General features: G+C 38.3%; 1 protein-coding gene across 1 annotated transcript; it reads right to left on the reverse strand.

Moving 5' to 3' along the window:
* Window positions 1-7,977: 7,977 nt before the first annotated feature.
* LOC141707806 (zeatin O-glucosyltransferase-like) lies at window positions 7,978-9,765 on the reverse strand. Its single transcript, XM_074511176.1, has one exon. It carries the CDS (start codon window positions 9,728-9,730, stop codon window positions 8,345-8,347), a length of 1,386 nt encoding a protein of 461 aa, XP_074367277.1. The 5' UTR covers window positions 9,731-9,765; the 3' UTR covers window positions 7,978-8,344.
* Window positions 9,766-21,647: the final 11,882 nt, after the last annotated feature.

A 21,647-nucleotide genomic window follows, 5' to 3' on the forward strand; every position in this document is an offset into this window, starting at 1 on the left:
TTATCTGACTCTATTACAATGCGAAAGCCATGCTTACTCAACAGAGAACCAGACACAAGGTTCTTGCGAATATCAGGCACATAAATTACATTCTTCAAGGTCAGATTCTTCCCAGAGGTCATCTTCAGGATCACCGTGCCTTCACCCTCAATGGTAGAAGTTGCTGAATTCCCCATGTAGAGCTTCTCACCAGCATCAGAAGCTTTGAGGCTAGAGAAAATCGCCTTGTCTGAGCAAACATGCCTAGTAGCACCAGTATCAATCCACCATTCACGTGGATTAGAACTGACCAGGTTCACTTCAGAGACCGTAGCACAGAGGTCTATATCACCCATTTCCTTGGAGATATTCTCTACCATGTTTGCTTCTTTCTTCTTGTTGGGCTTCTTGGGCTTCTTACAGTCAGAAGAACTATGACCAACTTTATCACAGTTGTAGCACTTCCCCTGAAATTTTGACTTCGAAATCCCTCATTTGGGTGCCAGCTTTGCCCCTTTACTAGAATTAGTCTTCTTGGGCTTGGAGCTTTGAGCATGCTCCACCATGTTTGCCTTCTCAGTGGCAACATTAACTTTCTTCTCGGACCCTCTGTTGTCTTCTTCAATACGAAGTCTAACAATAAGATCCTCCATAGACATCTCCTTTCGCTTGTGCTTAAGGTAGTTCTTGAAATCTTTCCATCCAGGTGGAAGCTTTTCAATAACAGCAGCAACTTGGAAAGACTCACTTATGACCATTCCCTCAGCATGAATGTCATGAATGATCACCTGCAGTTCCTGCACTTGACTAACCACAGTCTTAGAGTCTGCCATCTTATAATCAAGAAAGCGGCCAACAATCCACTTCTTTGCCCCAGCGTCCTCGGTTTTATACTTATGGTCAAGTGACTCCCATAAGACCTTAGCTGTTGGCTTAACGCTGTATACGTTATACAACGAGTCAGACAAACAATTTAACACATAGTTCCGACAGATGTAGTCAGAGTGTTTCCAAGCATAAGCAGCATACACAGTCTGCATGTTACTCTCAGCAGTGAGCAACGGTGGTTCTTCCTTAAGGAAGCGATCCATATACAACGTGGTCAGATAAAAGTGCATCTTTTGTTGCCAACGTTTGAAGTTCGTTCCGTTGAACTTCTCAGGTTTTTCAGCATGTGCAGCAGGCACAGTTTACATAACAGGTGCAGCAGGCACCACAGGTGGAACAGATGGTATGTGCGTCTGTACTACAGGTGTATGCACACCAGTAGGCACCGCAGGTATGATCGGAGGAGTGAATCCTGCCGATATCTGTCCAAGAGGAACACTAAACTGTCCAATGACAGTGTGTCCCACAGGCACATGTCCCGAAGGCACATGTCCAACAGGCGTTTGACCCCCATCAGATCGTACGATCCGTGCGTTAGGGTTAATCGACTGCTGGTGAACCCCATCAAATCCAGTGATCTGTGCGTTGGGATCAGCTGTCATGTTCATCGGATCATTTACAGTTTGGTTCTCCATCGATCTGTTACTCAATCAAAACAAGCAGATACAGATGTATCAGTCACAGATGTATAAAATAAATAGTTTTAAGATTGTGAATACAATCTGCGATTAATACATATAATCAAACAAATGTGTGCGTGAGTAAACGAAATCAAACGGAGGAAGAAAAGATATAAACAGAAGAGAGATCCTCGAGTCCAGTTGAAACTGTCTCCTTAAAGCTATTTCGCCTCTCACCGTATGTGCGAGTCGATAGCCTCCCAGGATAAAATGAGATAGCGGCGGCGTTACGGATAACGAGCACCTTCAGCGAGCTTGAACGGGTACGAAACTATCACCGAGAGAGAGAGAGAGAGAGAGAGAGAGAGAGTTTTGTGTTTAAAGGCGAATATGTTTTTGGTGTTTCTAACCCTAACGCCTTAGAGGTGTTTATATAGGTGTAGATAGACTTGTGCGCTACTCTTTTCCATAATTAAATATCATTAATTATGGAATCGGTATAATACTTGCAAGCTACTCTATTTCATAAATAATCTGAAACAGAATCAGATTAAATATATCAAGACATACACCATATCAATTAATCTGAAACAAAATCAAATTAATTTATGCCATAATATTTGAGCCAAATTCTAATGGAAAATAATAATTTCCATTATTAAGAGAATATCATCATATCTCACACATCTTTTAGTCATAATGCTCAAAAATATGATTTACCAATATGGGACTTATACCCATATTTTCCAACAATCCCCCACATGGGTGAGATTGGTGATCTTAGTAGCACACACCAGACAGACAGACAGACACGGAGTTTGACTTGGTGATAGTTTCTTCGATCAGATATAGCATACGATAGGTAGAGAATGCTCCTTGAACCTTCGCTCGAGTAAGCATACCGACTTTACTGGTAGATAGTAGACGTGCTTGTCCTTGAACTGTTCGACCGTTTGTGTAAACGATGATATACTTATCACTATATCGTTTCTGACTCGTTCAGCTCTCATGAGTATGTCCATTTTGGCCATGGAACATCGTCCTGGTTCTGCAGAAGTTTCTAAAGAATTGTGCCTCGCAATTCTCCTTTGAAGCGGCCCCACTTCTCTCCCACATAGGTGATCTTTATCTTATAGAGTAACCCGCGTTTACTCAACTGAATTCCATGCGTTCACTCCTGAGCTCCATGTATTCATCAAAGATCATTAAAAGCTCAAAGCTTAACCTTGTACCTTACGGGTCTCACTGTTTCCTCATCATAGGAACATGCCAGGGGTTACCCCCACAGTGATTTGGTCATCATGATTTAGTTGTCCCATTGAACCAAGTTCTTGGGATCTCCAGTCAGCAATGGTTGGGTGTCCACCATGATGCCGTTAAGCAATAAGCTTAAGGCCCATCCCTCTCGATGATTTCTCAACCACTTCTCTTGATAACCCTTTGGTTAGTGGATCCGCGATATTATCTTTTAACGGTATATAGTCAACAGTGATAATTTCGGTTGAGATCAATTGTCTAATGGAACTGTGTCGTCATCGTATATGACGAGACTTTCCATTATACATCGTGCTCTGTGCTCTGCCAATAGTGGATTGACTATCACAGTGAATCCCTATTGCAGTTACAGGCTTTGGCCATCTTGGAATATCCTCCAGAAACTGACGTAGATATTCAGCCTCTTCGGCGCATTTATCTAGTGCCACAAACTCAGCTTCTATCGTGGAATGAGTTATCACCATTTATTTTGAGGATTTCCATGATATTGCCGCTCCAGCTAATGTAAACACATAGCCACTCGTAGACTTAAGTGCTTTCTTGCTAGATATCCAATTTGCGTCAGTATATCCTTCTAATACTGCTGGGTATCTGCCATAGTGCATTCCATAGTCTCGAGTTCCCCTCAAGTACCTTAGTACCCTTATGATCGCTTTCTAGTGATCAGCTCCCGGATTACTCGTAAACCTACTCAACTTGCTAATTGAGTATGCAATGTCTGATCTTGTACAACTCATGAGGTACATCAGACTACCAATTATCCTCGAGTATTCCAATTGGGAAACAGCTACACCTTTGTTCTTGGATAGGTGCAAAGTCATATCCACAGGTGTCCTAGCTTTCTCAAAGTCATCCTTAAGAAACTTCTCAAGGATCTTGTCAATATAATGTGGTTGACTTAATGCGAGACCCTCTGATGTTCTAGAAATTTGAATTCCCAGAATTACATTTGCTAGTCCCATGTCTTTCATGTCGAATCTTGATTTCAACATGTCCTTGGTAGATTTGATCACTTTATCATTGCTTCCGGCAATAAGTAGATCATCTACATATAGTGTCATCATGACATAGCCATTGTCATTCTCCTTGACATAGCTGTTCTCGTTATCCTTGTAATAGGCTCAGCTATCACATTCATTGATTTTGAAGCCATTGGCCAGCACGACCTCATCAAATTTTTCATGCCATTTCATAGGCGCTTGTTTCAAACCATACAATGATTTCACCAATCTACAAACTTTCCTTTCTTGTCCTGGGATAACAAACCCTTCGGGTTGTTCCATATAGATTTCCTCATCTATGTCCCCATTTAGGAAGGCTGTTTTCACATCCATTTGATGTACAGTTAGATTACGCATTGCAGCAATAACAAACATCATCCTTATGGACGTTATTCTCGTTACAGAAGAATATGTATCAAAGTAATCAAGGCCTTTTTGTTGCTTGTAGCCTTTAATTACAAGTCTGGCCTTATACTTATCAATAGTGCCATCAGTTTTCAACTTCTTCTTGAAAACCCACTTGCTACCTAATGGTTTGCAACCAGTTGGCAAGTCTACTAATTCCCAAGTATGATTTTGCATAATTGAATCAACTTCATTCTTGATGGCCTCTTTCCACATAGGTCCATCAGGTGAGATAACCGCCTCCTTATAGGTTTTTGGGTCACCTTCTTCGAGCAAATAGTTCATAAAATCAGACCCATAGGATTTCTCCGTTCGTTGTCTTTTGCTCCTTCTCACTACCCCCACATTTTCGTCTTCACTTTCGTCACTCTCATTATCGTCATCTACAGACTCATGAGATCGTTTAGACGTCGTAGGTTGTTGGTTTCCTGGATTACAGGGAAACATCGTCTCAAAGAATGAGGCATTCCTTGATTCCATACTGGTATTCTTTTGAATATCAGGAATCTTGGATTCATGAACAAGAAACCGATATGCAGTCCTGTGTGGAGGATATCCGATGAAGATACAATCCACAGTCTTAGGACCTATCTTCACCTTCTTCGGTGTAGGGATCAGTACCTTTGCAAGGCACCCCCGCACTTTCAGGTGTTGGTAACTTGGTTTCTTTTTCTTCCACATTTCATAAGGACTTACATCCTTATTCTTGCGCATCGTAATATTTAAAATATTATTTGCGCTTATGATGGCTTCTCCCCACATCGATTGTGGAAGCCCAGAGCTTAACAACATCGCATTCATCATTTCTTTCAGAGTGCGATTCTTCCTTTCAGCCACACCATTTGACTGAGGGGAGTATGATGCAGTGACCTCAAGGATTATACCATGTTGTGAACAGAATTCTCCAAATGGTTCAACATATTCACCTCCACGATCACTTCGTATCGCTTTGATTTTCTCAGTCTGTTGTGTCTCAACTTCTTCCTTATAGATTTTAAATTTATCTATAGCTTCGTCTTTGCTTTTCAACAAATATACATAGCAGTATTTTGTACAATCATCAATGAATGTAATAAAATACTTGTTTCCTCCTCTTGTTGGAGCGAATTTTAAATCACATATGTCGCTATGTATTAGGTCTAGCACTTTGGTGTTCCTTTCCACACGTTTAAATGATGATCTCGTTAATTTTTCATCAACACAAGTCTCACACTTATGTTTTGAATCGATAGTAAGTTTAGGTATGTATTGTTTTGCACTTAAACGTCGTAAAGTGTCATAATTTACATGTCCTAATCTAGCATACCATAAATTAGGAGACTCAAGCAAGTAAGCAGAAGAATTCTTCATTTCATTATCGTCCTTAACGAACATTACATTGAGCTTAAAAAGCCCATCGGTTAAATAACCCTTGCCTACAAACACACCACTCTTAGACAAAATTACTTTATCTGATGCTATTACAATGCGAAAGCCATGCTTACTCAACAGAGAACCAGACACAAGGTTCTTGCGAATATCAGGCACATAAAGTACATTCTTCAAAGTCAGATTCTTCCCAGAGGTCATCTTCAGGATCACCGTGCCTTCACCCTCAATGGTAGAAGTTGCTGAATTCCCCATGTAGAGCTTCTCACCAGCATCAGAAGCTTTGAGGCTAGAGAAAATCGCCTTGTCTGAGCAAACATGCCTAGTAGCACCAGTATCAATCCACCATTCACGTGGATTAGAACTGACCAGGTTCACTTCAGAGACCGTAGCACAGAGGTCTATATCACCCATTTCCTTGGAGATATTCTCTACCATGTTTGCTTCTTTCTTCTTGTTGGGCTTCTTGGGCTTTTTACAGTCAGAAGACCTATGACCAACTTTATCACAGTTGTAGCACTGCCCCTGAAATTTTGACTTCGAAATCCCTCATTTGGGTGCCAGCTTTGCCCCTTTACTAGAATTAGTCTTCTTGGGCTTGGAGCTTTGAGCATGCTCCACCATGTTTGCCTTCTCAGTGGCAATATTAACTTTCTTCTCGGACCCTCTGTTGTCTTCTTCAATACGAAGTCTAACAATAAGATCCTCCATAGACATCTCCTTTCGCTTGTGCTTAAGGTAGTTCTTGAAATCTTTCCATCCAGGTGGAAGCTTTTCAATAACAGCAGCAACTTGGAAAGACTCACTTATGACCATTCCCTCAGCATGAATGTCATGAATGATCACCTGTAGTTCCTGCACTTGACTAACCACAGTCTTAGAGTCTGCCATCTTATAATCAAGAAAGCGGCCAATAATCCACTTCTTTGCCCCAGCGTCCTCGGTTTTATACTTATGGTCAAGTGACTCCCATAAGACCTTAGCTGTTGGCTTAGCGCTGTATACGTTATACAACGAGTCAGACAAACAATTTAACACATAGTTCCGACAGATGTAGTCGGAGTGTTTCCAAGCATAAGCAGCATACACAGTCTGCATGTTACTCTCAGCAGTGAGCAACGGTGGTTCTTCCTTAAGGAAACGATCCATATGCAACGTGGTCAGATGAAAGTGCATCTTTTGTTGCCAACGTTTGAAGTTCGTTCCGTTGAACTTCTCAGGTTTTTCAGCATGTGCAGCAGGCACAGTTTACATAACAGGTGCAGCAGGCACCACAGGTGGAACAGATGGTATGTGCGTCTGTACTACAGGTGTATGCACACCAGTAGGCACCGCAGGTATGATCGGAGGAGTGAATCCTGCCGATATCTGTCCAAGAGGAACACTAAACTGTCCAATGACAGTGTGTCCCACAGGCACATGTCCCGAAGGCACATGTCCAACAGGCGTTTGACCCCCATCAGATCGTACGATCCGTGCGTTAGGGTTAATCGACTGCTGGTGAACCCCATCAAATCCAGTGATCTGTGCGTTGGGATCAGCTGTCATGTTCATCGGATCGTTTACAGTTTGGTTCTCCATCGATCTGTTACTCAATCAAAACAAGCAGATACAGATGTATTAGTCACAGATGTATAAAATAAATAGTTTTAAGATTGTGAATACAATCTGCGATTAATACATATAATCAAACAAATGTGTGCGTGAGTAAACGAAATCAAACGGAGGAAGAAAAGATATAAACAGAAGAGAGATCCTCGAGTCCAGTTGAAACTGTCTCCTTAAAGCTATTTCGCCTCTCACCGTATGTGCGAGTCGATAGCCTCCCAGGATAAAACGAGGTAGCGGCGGCGTTACGGATAACGAGCACCTTCAGCGAGCTTGAACGGGTACGAAACTATCACCGAGAGAGAAATAGAGAGAGAGTTTTGTGTTTAAAGGCGAATATGTTTTTGGTGTTTCTAACCCTAACGCCTTAGAGGTGTTTATATAGGTGTAGATAGACTTGTGCGCTACTCTTTTCCATAATTAAATATCATTAATTATGGAATCGGTATAATACTTGCAAACTACTCTATTCCATAAATAATCTGAAACAGAATCAGATTAAATATATCAAGACATACACCATATCAATTAATCTGAAACAAAATCAAATTAATTTATGCCATAATATTTGAGCCAAATTCTAATGGAAAATAATAATTTCCATTATTAAGAGAATATCATCATATCTCACACATCTTTTAGTCATAATACTCAAAAATATGATTTACCAATATGGGACTTATACCCATATTTTTCAACAGCTGCTACATAAATAGCATCGTTAATTTTACTATTAGAAGAGGCGAGACATGAGCGCGTTGCATGATAAAATTCTAATACTTAACATTCAAAATACTGATAGTAAATGGTTTTGAATTTTTGGTGCGATATTTGGTCCAAATACTCTAGACAGACACCCCTTCTTGATATGGACATGGAAGACTTTTTCAATCCTGCCAAATATGTAAGTATCTTCCTCGAATATTCAACATTTCTCCACAATTATCTTGTATAGAATAATACAATGGAGAAGTGTTTGATTTCGGTGAAACTCTTGTCCCGTAAGTAGTGTCCTCCACATTATAGAAATACCAACCGTTGCAAGAATTTCCATTCAAGTATCTAAAACATGTAAACGTAAAATGCATTTCATTCCCTCATAATTTGTAAATAACTAAAGATGATATACAGTACAACCATCTGAATGCCATAAGTAATTGCATTGGATTAGAGAACACGTGGCTTCGTTTAAGAATGCTCTTATTCTCTAGTAATGTGATCAATAAACGAATCCAATTCAAGGCGACTGACTCCACCTTCTGCCACAGATTCCCTGATGGCATTTTTATAGTCTGCAGCTCTTTTCCTCATTTCATCTCCTTCTTTAGATGCTATCAACTTTTTGACTGCATTTGCAATTTGTAATGATCCAACCAAGTCATTTTCTCGAGTCCAGCCCTTGACGACAATGCCTAATTTGAGTACCTTTGTTATTAGCTCAGAATTTCTAGGCTGGTCAGAGTGCATTGGCCATGTTGCCATAGGCACTCCCATTGTCAGGCTTTCTAAGCATGAATTCCATCCACAGTGACTCATAAATCCCCCGGTGGAGGTGTGCGCTAAAATCTCCAGCTGGGGCGCCCAATCTCTTACTATCATCCCTTGTCCGGCTTCTAATATTCTGTCTTCATACCCCGTAGGTAATTCAGCTTTTCTTACATCTCCGGTGAATATATCTCCTTTATCCGCATCTCTCAATATCCAAATAAATTTTTGGCCACTGTTTTCTAAGCCAACTGCGATAGCATGAATTTGTTTATCAGTTAGACAAGTGGTTGTTCCGAAAGAAACATATATCACTGAGCTAGAAGCTTGATTATCTAGCCATTCTAAGCATTTGTGTCGTTTCTTGTTCGGTTTCTGGCAAATATCTACTGGGTTGAATGGTCCAATTGCCCAGTGTTTCTTGGTAACCTGCAAAGTCCGGAGTAAATCAAGGTAATGACCTTCAATTGCCCTGGATGTATTGAAAATTTCACCAGAGCTTTTCTCAACGTGAATTTCTTGTTTTGCACCCAGAGCCAACAATTCTGGAGTCAGACTCCCTTCAGTAGATATAAGTTCTTGAAGTATCTGATCATCAGCTGCGATAGGCCTGCCCGCATAATCCCAGTAGTAGGTAAAAGTAAAAAAACAAGAACAAGTCTGAAAAGTATAAGTCTCAGCATTTGGTATTGAAGCAAAATCTTGAACTACTGAAGCCATTAAGTAATCGTGAATGATAACAATTCTTCGAGCAGTGGCAGAAAGGGAAGTAAGGAGTTTGCAAACAGGCTCGCGGAGGTGAACGGAGGCTTCGAATGCTGGTTGAAGTTGAGAAGGAAATTTACACGGAGCATTCGGGTTGGGATCTGGACACAGAAAAGCTGGGATTGGGAATTCATGAACGTGAATCATGTTGTCGTGAGCAAGGAGGTCCCAGCCCTGGTGTCGGCTGCTGGCTTGGCGGATGTGAGTTGTTGTGCTAACGTAGTGGACCGGGATGTTGTACGATGAGATGAGACGGGAGAAATGGAGGAGTTGACCCAAGTGGCCTTGTGCTAGAAAGGGAACCATCACAAAAACTACTTTCTTATCCTTTGCCATTGCAGGTAGCTAGACTGCTGAAATCTCTCTATAATCATGCTGCTTCTAAAATAGCATTGGAGAGTTTATATATGAGGGGTCCCAATGCTGCATTTGTCATCTTATAATTTGATATTATTTTAAATACTGAGATTAAAACAAGAAGACGGTTTGAAATTACTCTATGGAAACCGTCTCAGGAGATGCCATTATTTTACACATTATGGACAGTAGACAGGGATGCATACTCAGAGCACAAGTCCAAAGAGTTTCTTTCGTAACCAAGTAAGATTTAGCAAGTTCCAGATACTTTCTGCTTAAAATGTTTAGTTCAACCAGAACCTTTATAAAAATGAATAATTTGGCAGTGCAACAAACCACATTCATTTTCATTCATTTCTTGCCTTTTATCAGCTTTCCAGTCCATTAGGATAGTTTTACTCTTTTTGTTTCAAATTTAAAATTTTCCATAATTTAATTGTTATCTACTTACTATTTCCATCAGCATCAGATTATCTTAGTTGCCCTTGAGCTATAACAGGAATGTTTGTGCATTGTGCATACCCAACTAAAATGATCAAAACCTTACATACCCGCTGTAACCGACCCTGTAAAGCATCCGGGAGATGTAAGATGTACACAAAACTTTCATCTACAAGTTTTAGCTCTGATGGAAGGTGTGTAGAGTCTGTTATCAGAACAATCAAATAAAACGTTAAAACAGAAAAGCTACACCAACTGAACTGATGTACTTTTATTAGCGGAACTAGCAAATAATACCCAAAGAAGAAGTCACCAATATCCCATAAAATAATAGCCACGCACAAGGAAGCAATTTATAATTAGTGCTAGATTTGGGGACGGCAATATTCTCAAAAATTACACCATGCCAGTTACGCAAGTAAAATAGGATGCATCCAGGAACTAAAACATCAGTATCTAATTAGGTTAACTTTAGTACACTACCATCTGCAGAAATAGAAAACTAGAAGCAAATTTAAGATTATGAGTTTAGTTTCAGATACTATAAGCTGAAAGCTCATAGCTATCCTAGTCCTGTACATGGGAATAATAAACGGGAACAAGGCAACCGAAACACAGTTAAAAATGTAGCCTTAGTGTGTATCGTTCTGATCGTGCCTCGTATAAGTCTGGCAGAGTGTATGGTAAGATGCATCATGCTTGCAGGGTTATATACGGGTTAAATATCAAATTGGTCACTAGAGTGAAAGTGATATATCAATTCCTTCACTGATCTTAACGTGGTATCATTTTGATCACTAAAGTCGTATAATTATCAAATAGATAACTCCAAAAATGTGACGAAAAAATAAATATTATCTTTTGTTAAATTCTACATATTTTTCTTCAACGCTACTATAATCAAATGAAAAGTTATGAACTCTAGTATTTTAGATAATATATCTAGATTTTAAAACTTTTATTTACTATTTATTTTTAATTAAGTAAGATAAAATAACTATAAAATTTAAAATAAATAGTAAATAATTTTTTTAAAATTTAGATATATTATCTAAAATACTAGAGTTCACAACTTTTCATTTGGTTATAACAGCGTTGAAGAAAAATGTGTAGAACATAACAGATGATAATATTTACTTTATAATCGCATTTTTAGAGTTATCTATTTGATATTTATGTGACTTTAGTGATCAAAATGATACATCGTTAAAATTAGTGAAGGAACTGATATATGACCTTCACTTCAGTAACTACTTTGATATTTAACCCGGTTATATACTTGCATTGCTGTTGTATGACATGAACAACTTCAATTTGTTGGAGGTGTATGTTTGTATTCTACCTCACTCAACTGCTAAATTTGTACTGAAGCTGCTGCTTCTATGTAACATGTTACTTTCCAGAGTTTCATTGTGTGTGCTTTCTTATATACCGTTCATACTATTGCTTGGAGCATGTGCCATTATTTTAACTTCGCATGGAGGATTTAACAAAGCAAGTCAGATTTTTCTTCAGATTTCTTTTCTTTTTTTTTTTAATGGAAGGAGCAATATTAAACAATGTACACCAATTATACACTATCTAGTAATAAATATAAAATTTAACGCAACTAGCAAGGTAAATGACTCTTTTTGGTTGGTAAATACTTCATCAATGTTAGAGGTACAAAAAAAATTACAAAAAATTGCAGGCTAAAAAAGGAACCTAAGGGGTCTTTTATTTATGTATGTAGTGTCTGTTTTAGCAATCATCAAAAGTAGTTGGGAAATGCAAAATTAAATTTTTTGTCTAGGCAATTAATAACCCTTCCTCCCAAGTTTCTTTAGTATGGTGTCATTGTGCTCATACTGTGGTTCGGCTCCGTTAGCTTTTTTGACCTATTTGAATAAAAATTTAATTTGTATGGGATAGTTGTTCAGAAATTTGCAAAAATGACACAGAACGCCACTATGGGATTCTGCCATTGTTACCCAGAAGTAGTGACGTTTGACGGTATAATCCTTATTTTTATTATTTTTTCTTTACCTCCCCGTGCCTTGTGTACTTTTGTAGAAATTAAAAAAATAATGGTGAATGACATATTTTGAACTCTTATATTGAATTACAGAAAAATTATTTTGGTCTAATATTTTTGTTGGATATTTTTATAAACTTATTTTTAGTATGTAATTTTCAATTAAATAAAAAAGTAGTATATATAAGACTTTCGTAACTTGAAAAAGGGTGCCTTGCGAGTGGAGTGTAAAGATTACGCGTGGGCATATTTTTGAACGCTCATATTTAATTCCCAAAAAATTATTCTGGTTTAATTCTTTTTCTGTTGAGTATTGATGTAAACCTATTTGTAGTATGTATTTTTTATTCTAATTTTAAATTTATTTTTATATGGTTTTAGTTGCTGGGAAAATGGTATCATGGGGGAATATATTTTTCATGACGAGGCCTCGTAATCATGATTTTTAAGTAATCACGTGATGTTTGTGGAATGTGACACAACTGATAGTAATTCCACAGTTTTAAGTAATCATGTTATAATTGCATGATAGAATACTTAGATAATACAAATGACAATTGTACTACAACATGTAATGTAAAAGATAATTGGTGAGAAGTAAGACAACAAAATGCGATAATGTTAAGTTCACGTTGTTAAGAAATGCGCCCTGGGCATTTCTTGCTATGCTTGTTATGACCTTCTTGGTTGCATACACTACATTTCTTTCCTGACTGTGTACCATCAATCTCCGTTCGGATCCGCACCGATTAGCCCTTATCTTCACGTTTTTTCTTAAGTTTTTTCAATGACTCATCCGGCACTAACTTTCCATATCCCTGCCAAGGGAGGGGTAATTCGTAGTTCCAATATTCAGTTGGTTGTAATGGATAAATCATTGGCCGGTACAAGTTCTCCATTGTCTGGTTCTTATGGCAATTTTCAATGAAATGATCCCAACTCAATCCATGTCTTATACAACCAGCCATTGCGTGAGAGCACATCATATGATGGGTCGCCCATTTTCCACACGTGCACGTACGGTCACTCAGGTTGACAACCTGGGTTTTACCTACCTTTACCATTCCCTTAACAGTTGTGTACTGATGTGTAATTATTTTCAAGATCCCGCGTGCACGGTGAAAAGTAATAACCGTATGTCCTGTTGCCTTTCTTTGAATTTTTGCTAACATAGCGGCTGAACGCGCACATAACTGTTGACCCTGTTGCAGACCATCATCCACTATATTTCGATGTGTATCAATAATTGTGACCGCCTTGTAGAAGAGGTACTCCATCATCGATGTTACCGGAAGGAAACGAGCCCTTCTTATGTTGCCGTTGAAACCCTCAAGCATGTTTGTGGTTGTTTGACCATAGAGAACACCAGTGTCGTGGAAAAGTATCCACCTTTCCATGGGTATTATGGCAAGATAGTCCAGGGCAGGGGGAAATTTCACTTATCCTTGCCATGTATACGTCATGTTTAGAGACTTGCGTGGTTGTTCAGCTTTCCACATCAATTTTTTTAGTTCACCACCAGGGTGATGTTGGCAAAAGTTGTATCTGACATGGAATAGACAGAACCTATGGATTCCTAATGGCTCAGCAAATCTGTTTTGAGGGTCTCGTAGTGCAGAGATAATACTGGCTGCATGATCGGAGATGATGCACACGCCGGCCTTTTGGCGACAAACATGTATCCGAATACGTTGCAAAAACCAAGACCAGTTCTCATACGTCTCCTCATCAACCAAGCCATAGCAAAGAGGAAAAGGGTGGTTGTTGGAATCTACACCCATAGAAATAAGCAGCTTGTCCCTATATCATCCCTTCAAGAAAGTTCCGTCTATTGAAATAACAGGATGCACATGTTGCCAACCGTCCATCATTGCCTTCAAACACCAAAAGATTCGCTTGCATACGGACATGCCTCATTCCTTAGCATGAGGCACGACATCGATCTCAGCAATTGTTCCAGGATTTGTCTTGATGATGGCTGCCAAAAATATAGGCAGAGCTTGGTATATTGTAGCCCAACTGTCATAGACTTCCTCAATGGCTATTTGCTTGCCTCTCCACGCTTTGTTGTACCCCACTATATGGTTGTGCTCGTTATTGATAAATGGGATAATGGTTTTAATGGAGATTTCTGGTGTATCTATTACCTGTTTCACATATCACAATAAATATCAAAATATTTCCAAACCAAATATGTAGCGAAGTTGAATAGTTATGTATGTGAAATTGCTTACAAATGGTTTCACAATCCGCGAAATCATCCTTGCAGATAACTTCTTATGATCTTGCAACGGCTGATCAACCATGCATTTGTGTTCCTTTCTATTCAAATTTATCCTCCAGTACCCAGAATCATGCATGAAAGCAACTCTCATCCTCTAGTTACAGCCGTCCGCCCGACACTGTATAATGAGTTGTCCTTTGTTACTCTTTGTCGTTATATATGTACGATCAGTAGAAATATGTGCACGCCTCACTGCCAACAAGAGGGTGGCTTTGTCAAGGTAACACATTCCTTCACTCAGATCCCCCTGATCGAGGTCTTCATCAGCATACATATCATTAAGGTTATCTATTGTTTGGGGAATATATTGCTCTGTGTGAAACCATGAAGCCCTAAGAACATAATGTTGTTCCCCACTACTGGAAATATGCTGGAAATTTCTTCATGCCTCTCTAAATGCCCTTTCATTTTTATCGCTTCCTGAAGAATCTTCTTCATCATCATCATGAAGGTGAAAATTATCCTCACTAGATGAATTAGCTACAGATTCATCTGCGACGTGGGCTAACCGCTTACCTGAACCTCTTCCCACCATATTCTTTGGTTGTAAAAATGTCATATCCACATAATCTCCACCACCTTCATCATTTTCATAACTACTCCACCATTCATACCCTCCACTATTAAGAAATGAATAACACACAGAGGGGGGGGGGTGAATGTGTTTTACTATTTTTAAGGTTTTCTTAAATCTTTTATGGTTGAACAAAGTAAATTAAATCTTGTAGTGAAAGTGTGTTCATGCAGAAATTAAACTTGCAAGAATAAAGAACATAAATCTTCAAAGCTCACTTAATTTTATATTAAAATTAAGAATGTTTTGCTACAAAATTTCTAGGCTCTTTGTTAGTAAAGAGCTTAGCTTCTTCTTGAGAGTGTTACAAGATTTTCTATTTAAAAATTGTTACAACTGACAAAAGAACAGTGTTAACTTTATAACTCAGTTAACTACTAGTGTACACAGTGTACAATAAGACATGCTATTAACCTTTACTAAACTGTCACTTGTCATTTCCATTTTAGGAAAAGTGAATCTTCTATTTCTGGTTTAACCTATCTTTAGCATCCTGTGATTATTTTGATCTTCCTTTGTCAGTTAATCTTCACCATTGATCTTGCACATCCTTCAAGATGCTTTTTGTAGACTTGTCAATCCATCTGGTTGGATTGTTTGTTGATTGTATATCTTGGATATTGAACTGATCTGCATTTTATACTTTGAGAATTTACCTCAACATCCCCAGTTAGGCATATAGAGATCTTGACATCTCGATAAGTATATTGACTTATCGGTATCTCTAATACTCTATAATGAATTTGACTTATAGAGGTCTCTGAGTTCTCGAATGAGACTTTGGCTTGTCGAGATCTCTCAGCTTCATGTCTTCACTTTGACTTGTCGACAACTTAGAGTTCTCTAGTGAATTTTGGCTTATCGATATCTCTGAGTTCTCTAGTGGACTTTGACTTATCGATAACTCAGAGTGAATGTAAACTTGTCGATAACTCTGAGTTCTCTAGAGAAGAAATGACTTGTCGATATCTCCAAACTTCATGTCTTTAATTGACTTGTGATATCTCTCTGAGTTCTCTAGTAGCTTTTCTGACTTCTTGATAAGTCATTTGGAGTTCTCGAATGACTTCTCTATAACACTAAATATGTGACTTGTAGAGATCTTGACTTAGAGTATTTTTATCCAAACAGATTTATTCAACTCCAAGCTTCTTCAAAATTATTCTGAGGCATGATCATCTTGATCTTCTTCCAGATAGAATCCTTAGGCTTGATACTGTTTAAGGAAAAAGACTCCAGTCTGCTCCTTTGCATTTTTACAGACTTTAAAATGTTATAAGTACAAAATACAAATTAAGATAACAATACAACTTACTTAGGGTTGACAAATTGTCTTAGTCTTGTTAAGGTACAGGCATGTCTTGCACAACAATCTCCCCCAATTTGTGAGAAGATTGCTTAACACAAATTCATGCCTGTTAACAAGACTAACCCCAAGTTTAAAATGATGGAAAATAAAATTAATACACAAAGCTTGATAGAATTGTAACTTTTTTACAACATAAGACTTATAAAGTTCAATGGTTACAAGTATCAGGTAAAGATAGTTTTTGTATCTGCTTCTTCCCTAAGAACATCCTTCAAGTGATCAAGAATTTCCAATTCTTCTATAATAGGTGTTCCACTTAGAGCTTCTACAAGTTTTTATCTTGCTACCTTGGGATAACCACTGTCTAGCAAATCAATTCTAAATCTTGAGAATCCACCAGCTTTGATGTTTAGAAATTTCCCATCCTTAGATATTCTGCTCATTCCTTTTGTCTTGAGCTCTTCTGATCTTCTTATAAACATCTCAATTTCTTCATCATACTTCCTCCTTCTCTCTTCAGCTTCAACTTCATTCTTTTTTCTTGTTTCTTCCCTTTCAATCAACCACTCAGCTATAACTGATCTCCATGCCCTTCTGGCAGTATCCTTGTCCTTTAACAAACTTATTATTCTCTTAATTTCCGTGGGAGAGAGAGAATCCATTAGATCACTGCCAAGAAAGGTGAAAGAACCATCTTCATAAAAAATTATAACTTCCCTAAGAGATACAACCCACACTCTGACTATTTGCTCAGCAAGTTGTTAAAAATGATCTTCATCTGAGATGCACCAATTTAAAGGTAGGAAGTCAGATTGCTTGAAACAGTTCCAGATGGCCCTTTCAGTGACTTCAACTTTTTCAGAAGACTTGACTTTCTTAGTTTTTCTTCCAACAGATTTAAGATTGACTTTTAGTGAAGGCTTGGTTAAAGGTAGGGTTGAGATTTTCTTGAGACTTGTTTGGCTTGTGGTGATTGGAATTTTTAGGAAAGAATTTGCAGTTTGCTTGTAAAGAAATTTAGGCTTTGGAGTTTGGGAGGGTATAATATTTGAGATAAAGGTTGAGCTAGGCTAGTTTGGATTTTTAGGGCTTGTTGTGTTTCTGAGCTATCATGATTCTTTTTGCTCCTCCTTTCACTTCTTCTCGTCTTCTCTTCATCTTTCTTATCATCCTCCTTCCTTTTCTCTCCACCCTTGCTGCCAGATGGCTTACTGGATTGACTTGGATTTGAGCCAGAAGGATTTTGATCATCTTTCTTCTGCTCATCATCATCCAAGTCATCCTTGTTGATTTAAGTTTTGGGCAAGTTGGCTTCTACATTATTCAGGTATCTCCCCAATAGCTTTATCATCTCCATGTCATCAAAGTTCTTGTTCTTCTTGGTTTTTAAGCCAGTTTCTAGGATCATGATAAGCTTCTTGTTGCTTATGACACACTGCTTGGGGATCTGAAAATGTTTGAAGTTTTTGGTGTTTGGACAGATGTATGTTATACCCTTGCTTGGCTGTAGATATGCTTCAGGAAAAGCAGCCACTTGAGTATTTCTTAATTCAGTTAATAGCAAGGTATCTTCATGAGTTATAACTTTGACTTTGTTGATGAAGATAACCAACTCAGATGCCCTCCTTGAGACAAAGTAATTGAGGGACACCTGGATAAATCTATCTATCCCTGAGTCATTTGCATTTATCACTATCTTCTTCCGCAGAAAGTTATCCTGATTGACCATGGTCATTCTTATGAAATTAATTATCTTGTCCAGGGCCATTTTGTATGTGAAGTGATTATTATTATTGAGAGAAACTTTTAGGGCCTTGAGTAGTTCATCAAATTCTCTACTCAGACTAGGTCCTTTAGCAGCCCTAATAAGTCTCTCCATGTCAAGATCTACTTCTTTATTTAATTTCTTTTCATCACCCTGGACCTGTTAAGATGATCTTGATTGTTCCAGCCTAGCCTCTATCTCCCTCTTAGTCTTGTTGGCAGGCATGAGTAGGGGAGTAGGGATTTCAGGCCTTACCTGTTCAGGTAGAGAAGGTAGTGGTATGTTGAGTTTGCCCGTGATGGCTCCCAAAGCTATAGAATTCTGCATTTGAAGATGCTTATGAGAGTCCACCAGGGTCTGGATGTCTGTTTGTAGGCTCTTGACAAGAGATTTCAAGGCTTGAACTTGTGCAGTGAGAGAAGAGTTGAAGTCTTGCAGTGCTGGGACTTGGCCTTGTAGAGATTGAATTTGTAGGTTTGTGGAGATGGAGCCAGGCTAAAAAGAGCTAGTAGATGTGCCAAATGTTTCATCTACAGCCTGTTTGATGCCTTCCATAAGCAAAGCTGAGGGCTCATATCTGCTCTCGTGATGTTGGTCCAGCTTGAGCTTAGTGTCATTTGAGTGAGTGATTTGTTGCTGGATAAATTTATTGAGATTGATGAAAGATTGTTTGAGATTTTTGACTTCTTTCTCAATAGAAGCAAGATCCATCCTTGACATTTTCTCAGCAAAGTGCTTGAATTTGGTAGTGATCTGTTCTTGAGAGGGTATAATCTTATCCATCTTCTCATTCACCAATTTTCTGATTTTATCTTCATGACCAGTTAGCTTGACTTCCAAAGCTTTACCAAAAAGATGAAATGCTTTGAGCTGAGCTTTGTATACATCTGCAATGGCATCATATACAGCCTGTGAAGTGAAGTCCTTTGCATTGCTGCCCAGAATAATGATGTATTCTTCCCTAAATCTGGCCAAGACTTGATCCATTTCCAAGATATAGTCATTAAAGAGCCATGCATCCACATTTCCATCTTGCTCTGCATCATTGACAATGTTCTCTTTCTGCTCCTCAACTTCTTCATTGTATGTAAGCATGATAGCTTGATAATCTTGATTGCTTATGTTGGAGGTCAATAGATGCTGTGAGATGTTTGCTAGTCCAGAAATCTGCTCAACTAGTAGATCATCTACAGATGTGGGTTGAGAGCCAGATTCTTGCAGCCACTGAGAGAGAATGTGAGGTTGTTGAGGTTGTGAGGTGGATGGTTCAGAAACACTTGTGACTGAAGTCACAGTTTTACTCACAGATTGCTCTGTGGTTATGGCTAGTTGTTGTTCCTCACTAGGTGTGGGAACCTCTAATTGAATTGGAGGGGATTTGAATGGGTTACTGCCATGTACACCAATCTCAAACCCTTGTGTGTCTTGCACCACACTGTCACCTGAATATGCTATACTTGCCTCCCCTATGACAGGATCATTGGCAATTGTACTCCTAGCATCAACTGCTAAGACAATTTCTGCTAGGGTTTTTAGGGGAGTTGTTCCTACATGAGGAACCTCCAACTGAATTGGAGAGGTGTTAGGTCCCGAATTATTGTAGAAGGGGGGTTGAATACGATAATTACTAAATTAAAAATTCTTTCGAATCTTTAGCGGATAAAATATTTAGTGTTCGGTTAGTGGTTTCGTGTTCTTGAGAGGAATAGTATTTGGAACGATAAAAACGAGGAACACAAGATATTCGGGGAAATATATATTCGTATATAAATCCTCGAGGGTGTTGCTACACTCCGGTAAATAAATTAACCGGCTACAATCTAAGAACAACAAAGTTCCTAGCTTCTACAAAGATTTACAAATCAAATCCTATACAATAATCTAGCTTTTGTTTGTACTAGGATTTAATTACCGGGTAACGATTATAATGCCCCTAATAATATACAAGAATTAAATCGGGCATTATAACGTTACTCCGGTGAGAAGTTAAATGGATATTCAAGTAGCTTGAACTCCTCTGTAAATCTCCGCTGCCATTTTCATTACTCTCTTGGGAGAGAAGATGAACATAAAATAAATGAATGGCTCTCTATCTTCTGCTGCAAAGTGTAGACTTTATCCAATAATTTTGTGGCTGAGAATTGAGGAGCTCTATGGCGACAGGTACATTCTTTTCTCTGTGGCGACCGCAGGGGAAACCTTGCCTTAGAAAACTAGACCAGGCAATTAGCTGTGCTCTGTGGCGACACCTTGGTGATTGGCTCTGTGGCGACTACCAAGTACATGTTTATGTACTTAAACATATAAACCAACCTCTCCTGTGGCGACAATGCCCCTCCCTGGTTACTTTTGTTTATTCATTTCTTTTCCTCTTTTTTTGTTTCCTTTTTCTTTTGTTTTTCTTTTCTCTTTTTTTTCTTTTCTTTTTCCTTTTTCTATTTAAGTTTAAATTGTAATTAAATTAATTTATAAAATAAACTTAAATATTACTTATATAAATAAACTAATTTAGATTTATAAAATAAACTTATTTAAAGTTTATAAGATTAATCATTTTAAGTTTATTAAATAAATTATTTTAAAGTCCATTAAATAATTTATTTAATTTAACAATTAAACTTTGAGATTCGCCAGTCCCCTGAGCTGTTGAGTTGTATACCCCGCGCACCTCTTCTCGTACTTTAACATATAATCGTTCAATCCAAGTACGTTCTAAACTTAACAATTCTTCTATAAATAATACTCAGATTCCTTTCACGAGCTGTTGACGCCTAGTGCAACTGGTCTGGTTCACAGACGACTAACCCCGATTCAGGTCTTCGTATTATAGCCTTGATTACATTGTTAAGCTTGCCTCAACTTTATTGCTTTGAACATTGACTGTCAATAAACAACTATACTTTCACTGGAATCCTTTCTGGTACTTTAGACAACGTCTTCATTAACCTCTATCTATACCCTGTCTTCAATTATTCGGATTCCTGTGCTTCGAACACTGTCTATCTTCAATCAATGCCAATACACTGAAATCTTCCGGTAGCACTTTTATACTGAATCTTCAACATTTCTGAAATCCTGAAAGTCTTTAACCTTTGTTCATCACTGAAGTATGATCATATTAATGAACTTCTTTCAGTGACCTGTAGACAGACTTCAGGCTTTTTTCTAATCTTCTGATTCTTGTATTTGCCTTGTCTTCATTCTTCCTAATTTCTTGTGTAGACGTAGTATTATTAACCTGTCCTGCTCTAGTGTTGTTATTGTGTTGAGTTATCACGTAACTGTTCATACAGCTACGTAGTCTCACCAACAATCTCCCCCTATTTGATTGTTAAACTTAACAAACAAATTAAATAGAGAGGATAACTCAACTAACAACTAGAAAATTAATGTACCAGGACTTGTAAATAATGCTACTGGTTTTCTGGATCAAATACTGCATTTCCAGATTTCTTGAGTAACTGAAATGAAAGATGCTTGTTCCTCTAGCACTAAACTGATCTTCAAGT

The sequence above is a fragment of the Apium graveolens genome, chromosome 2 (genome assembly GCF_009905375.1).
Source record: "Apium graveolens cultivar Ventura chromosome 2, ASM990537v1, whole genome shotgun sequence".
Classification (NCBI taxonomy): Eukaryota; Viridiplantae; Streptophyta; class Magnoliopsida; order Apiales; family Apiaceae; genus Apium; species Apium graveolens.

What these genes read in the sequence shown, in the direction of transcription:
- LOC141707806 (XM_074511176.1), bottom strand. Translation starts at nt 9,730, where the DNA reads ATGGCAAAGGATAAGAAAGTAGTTTTTGTGATGGTTCCCTTTCTAGCA.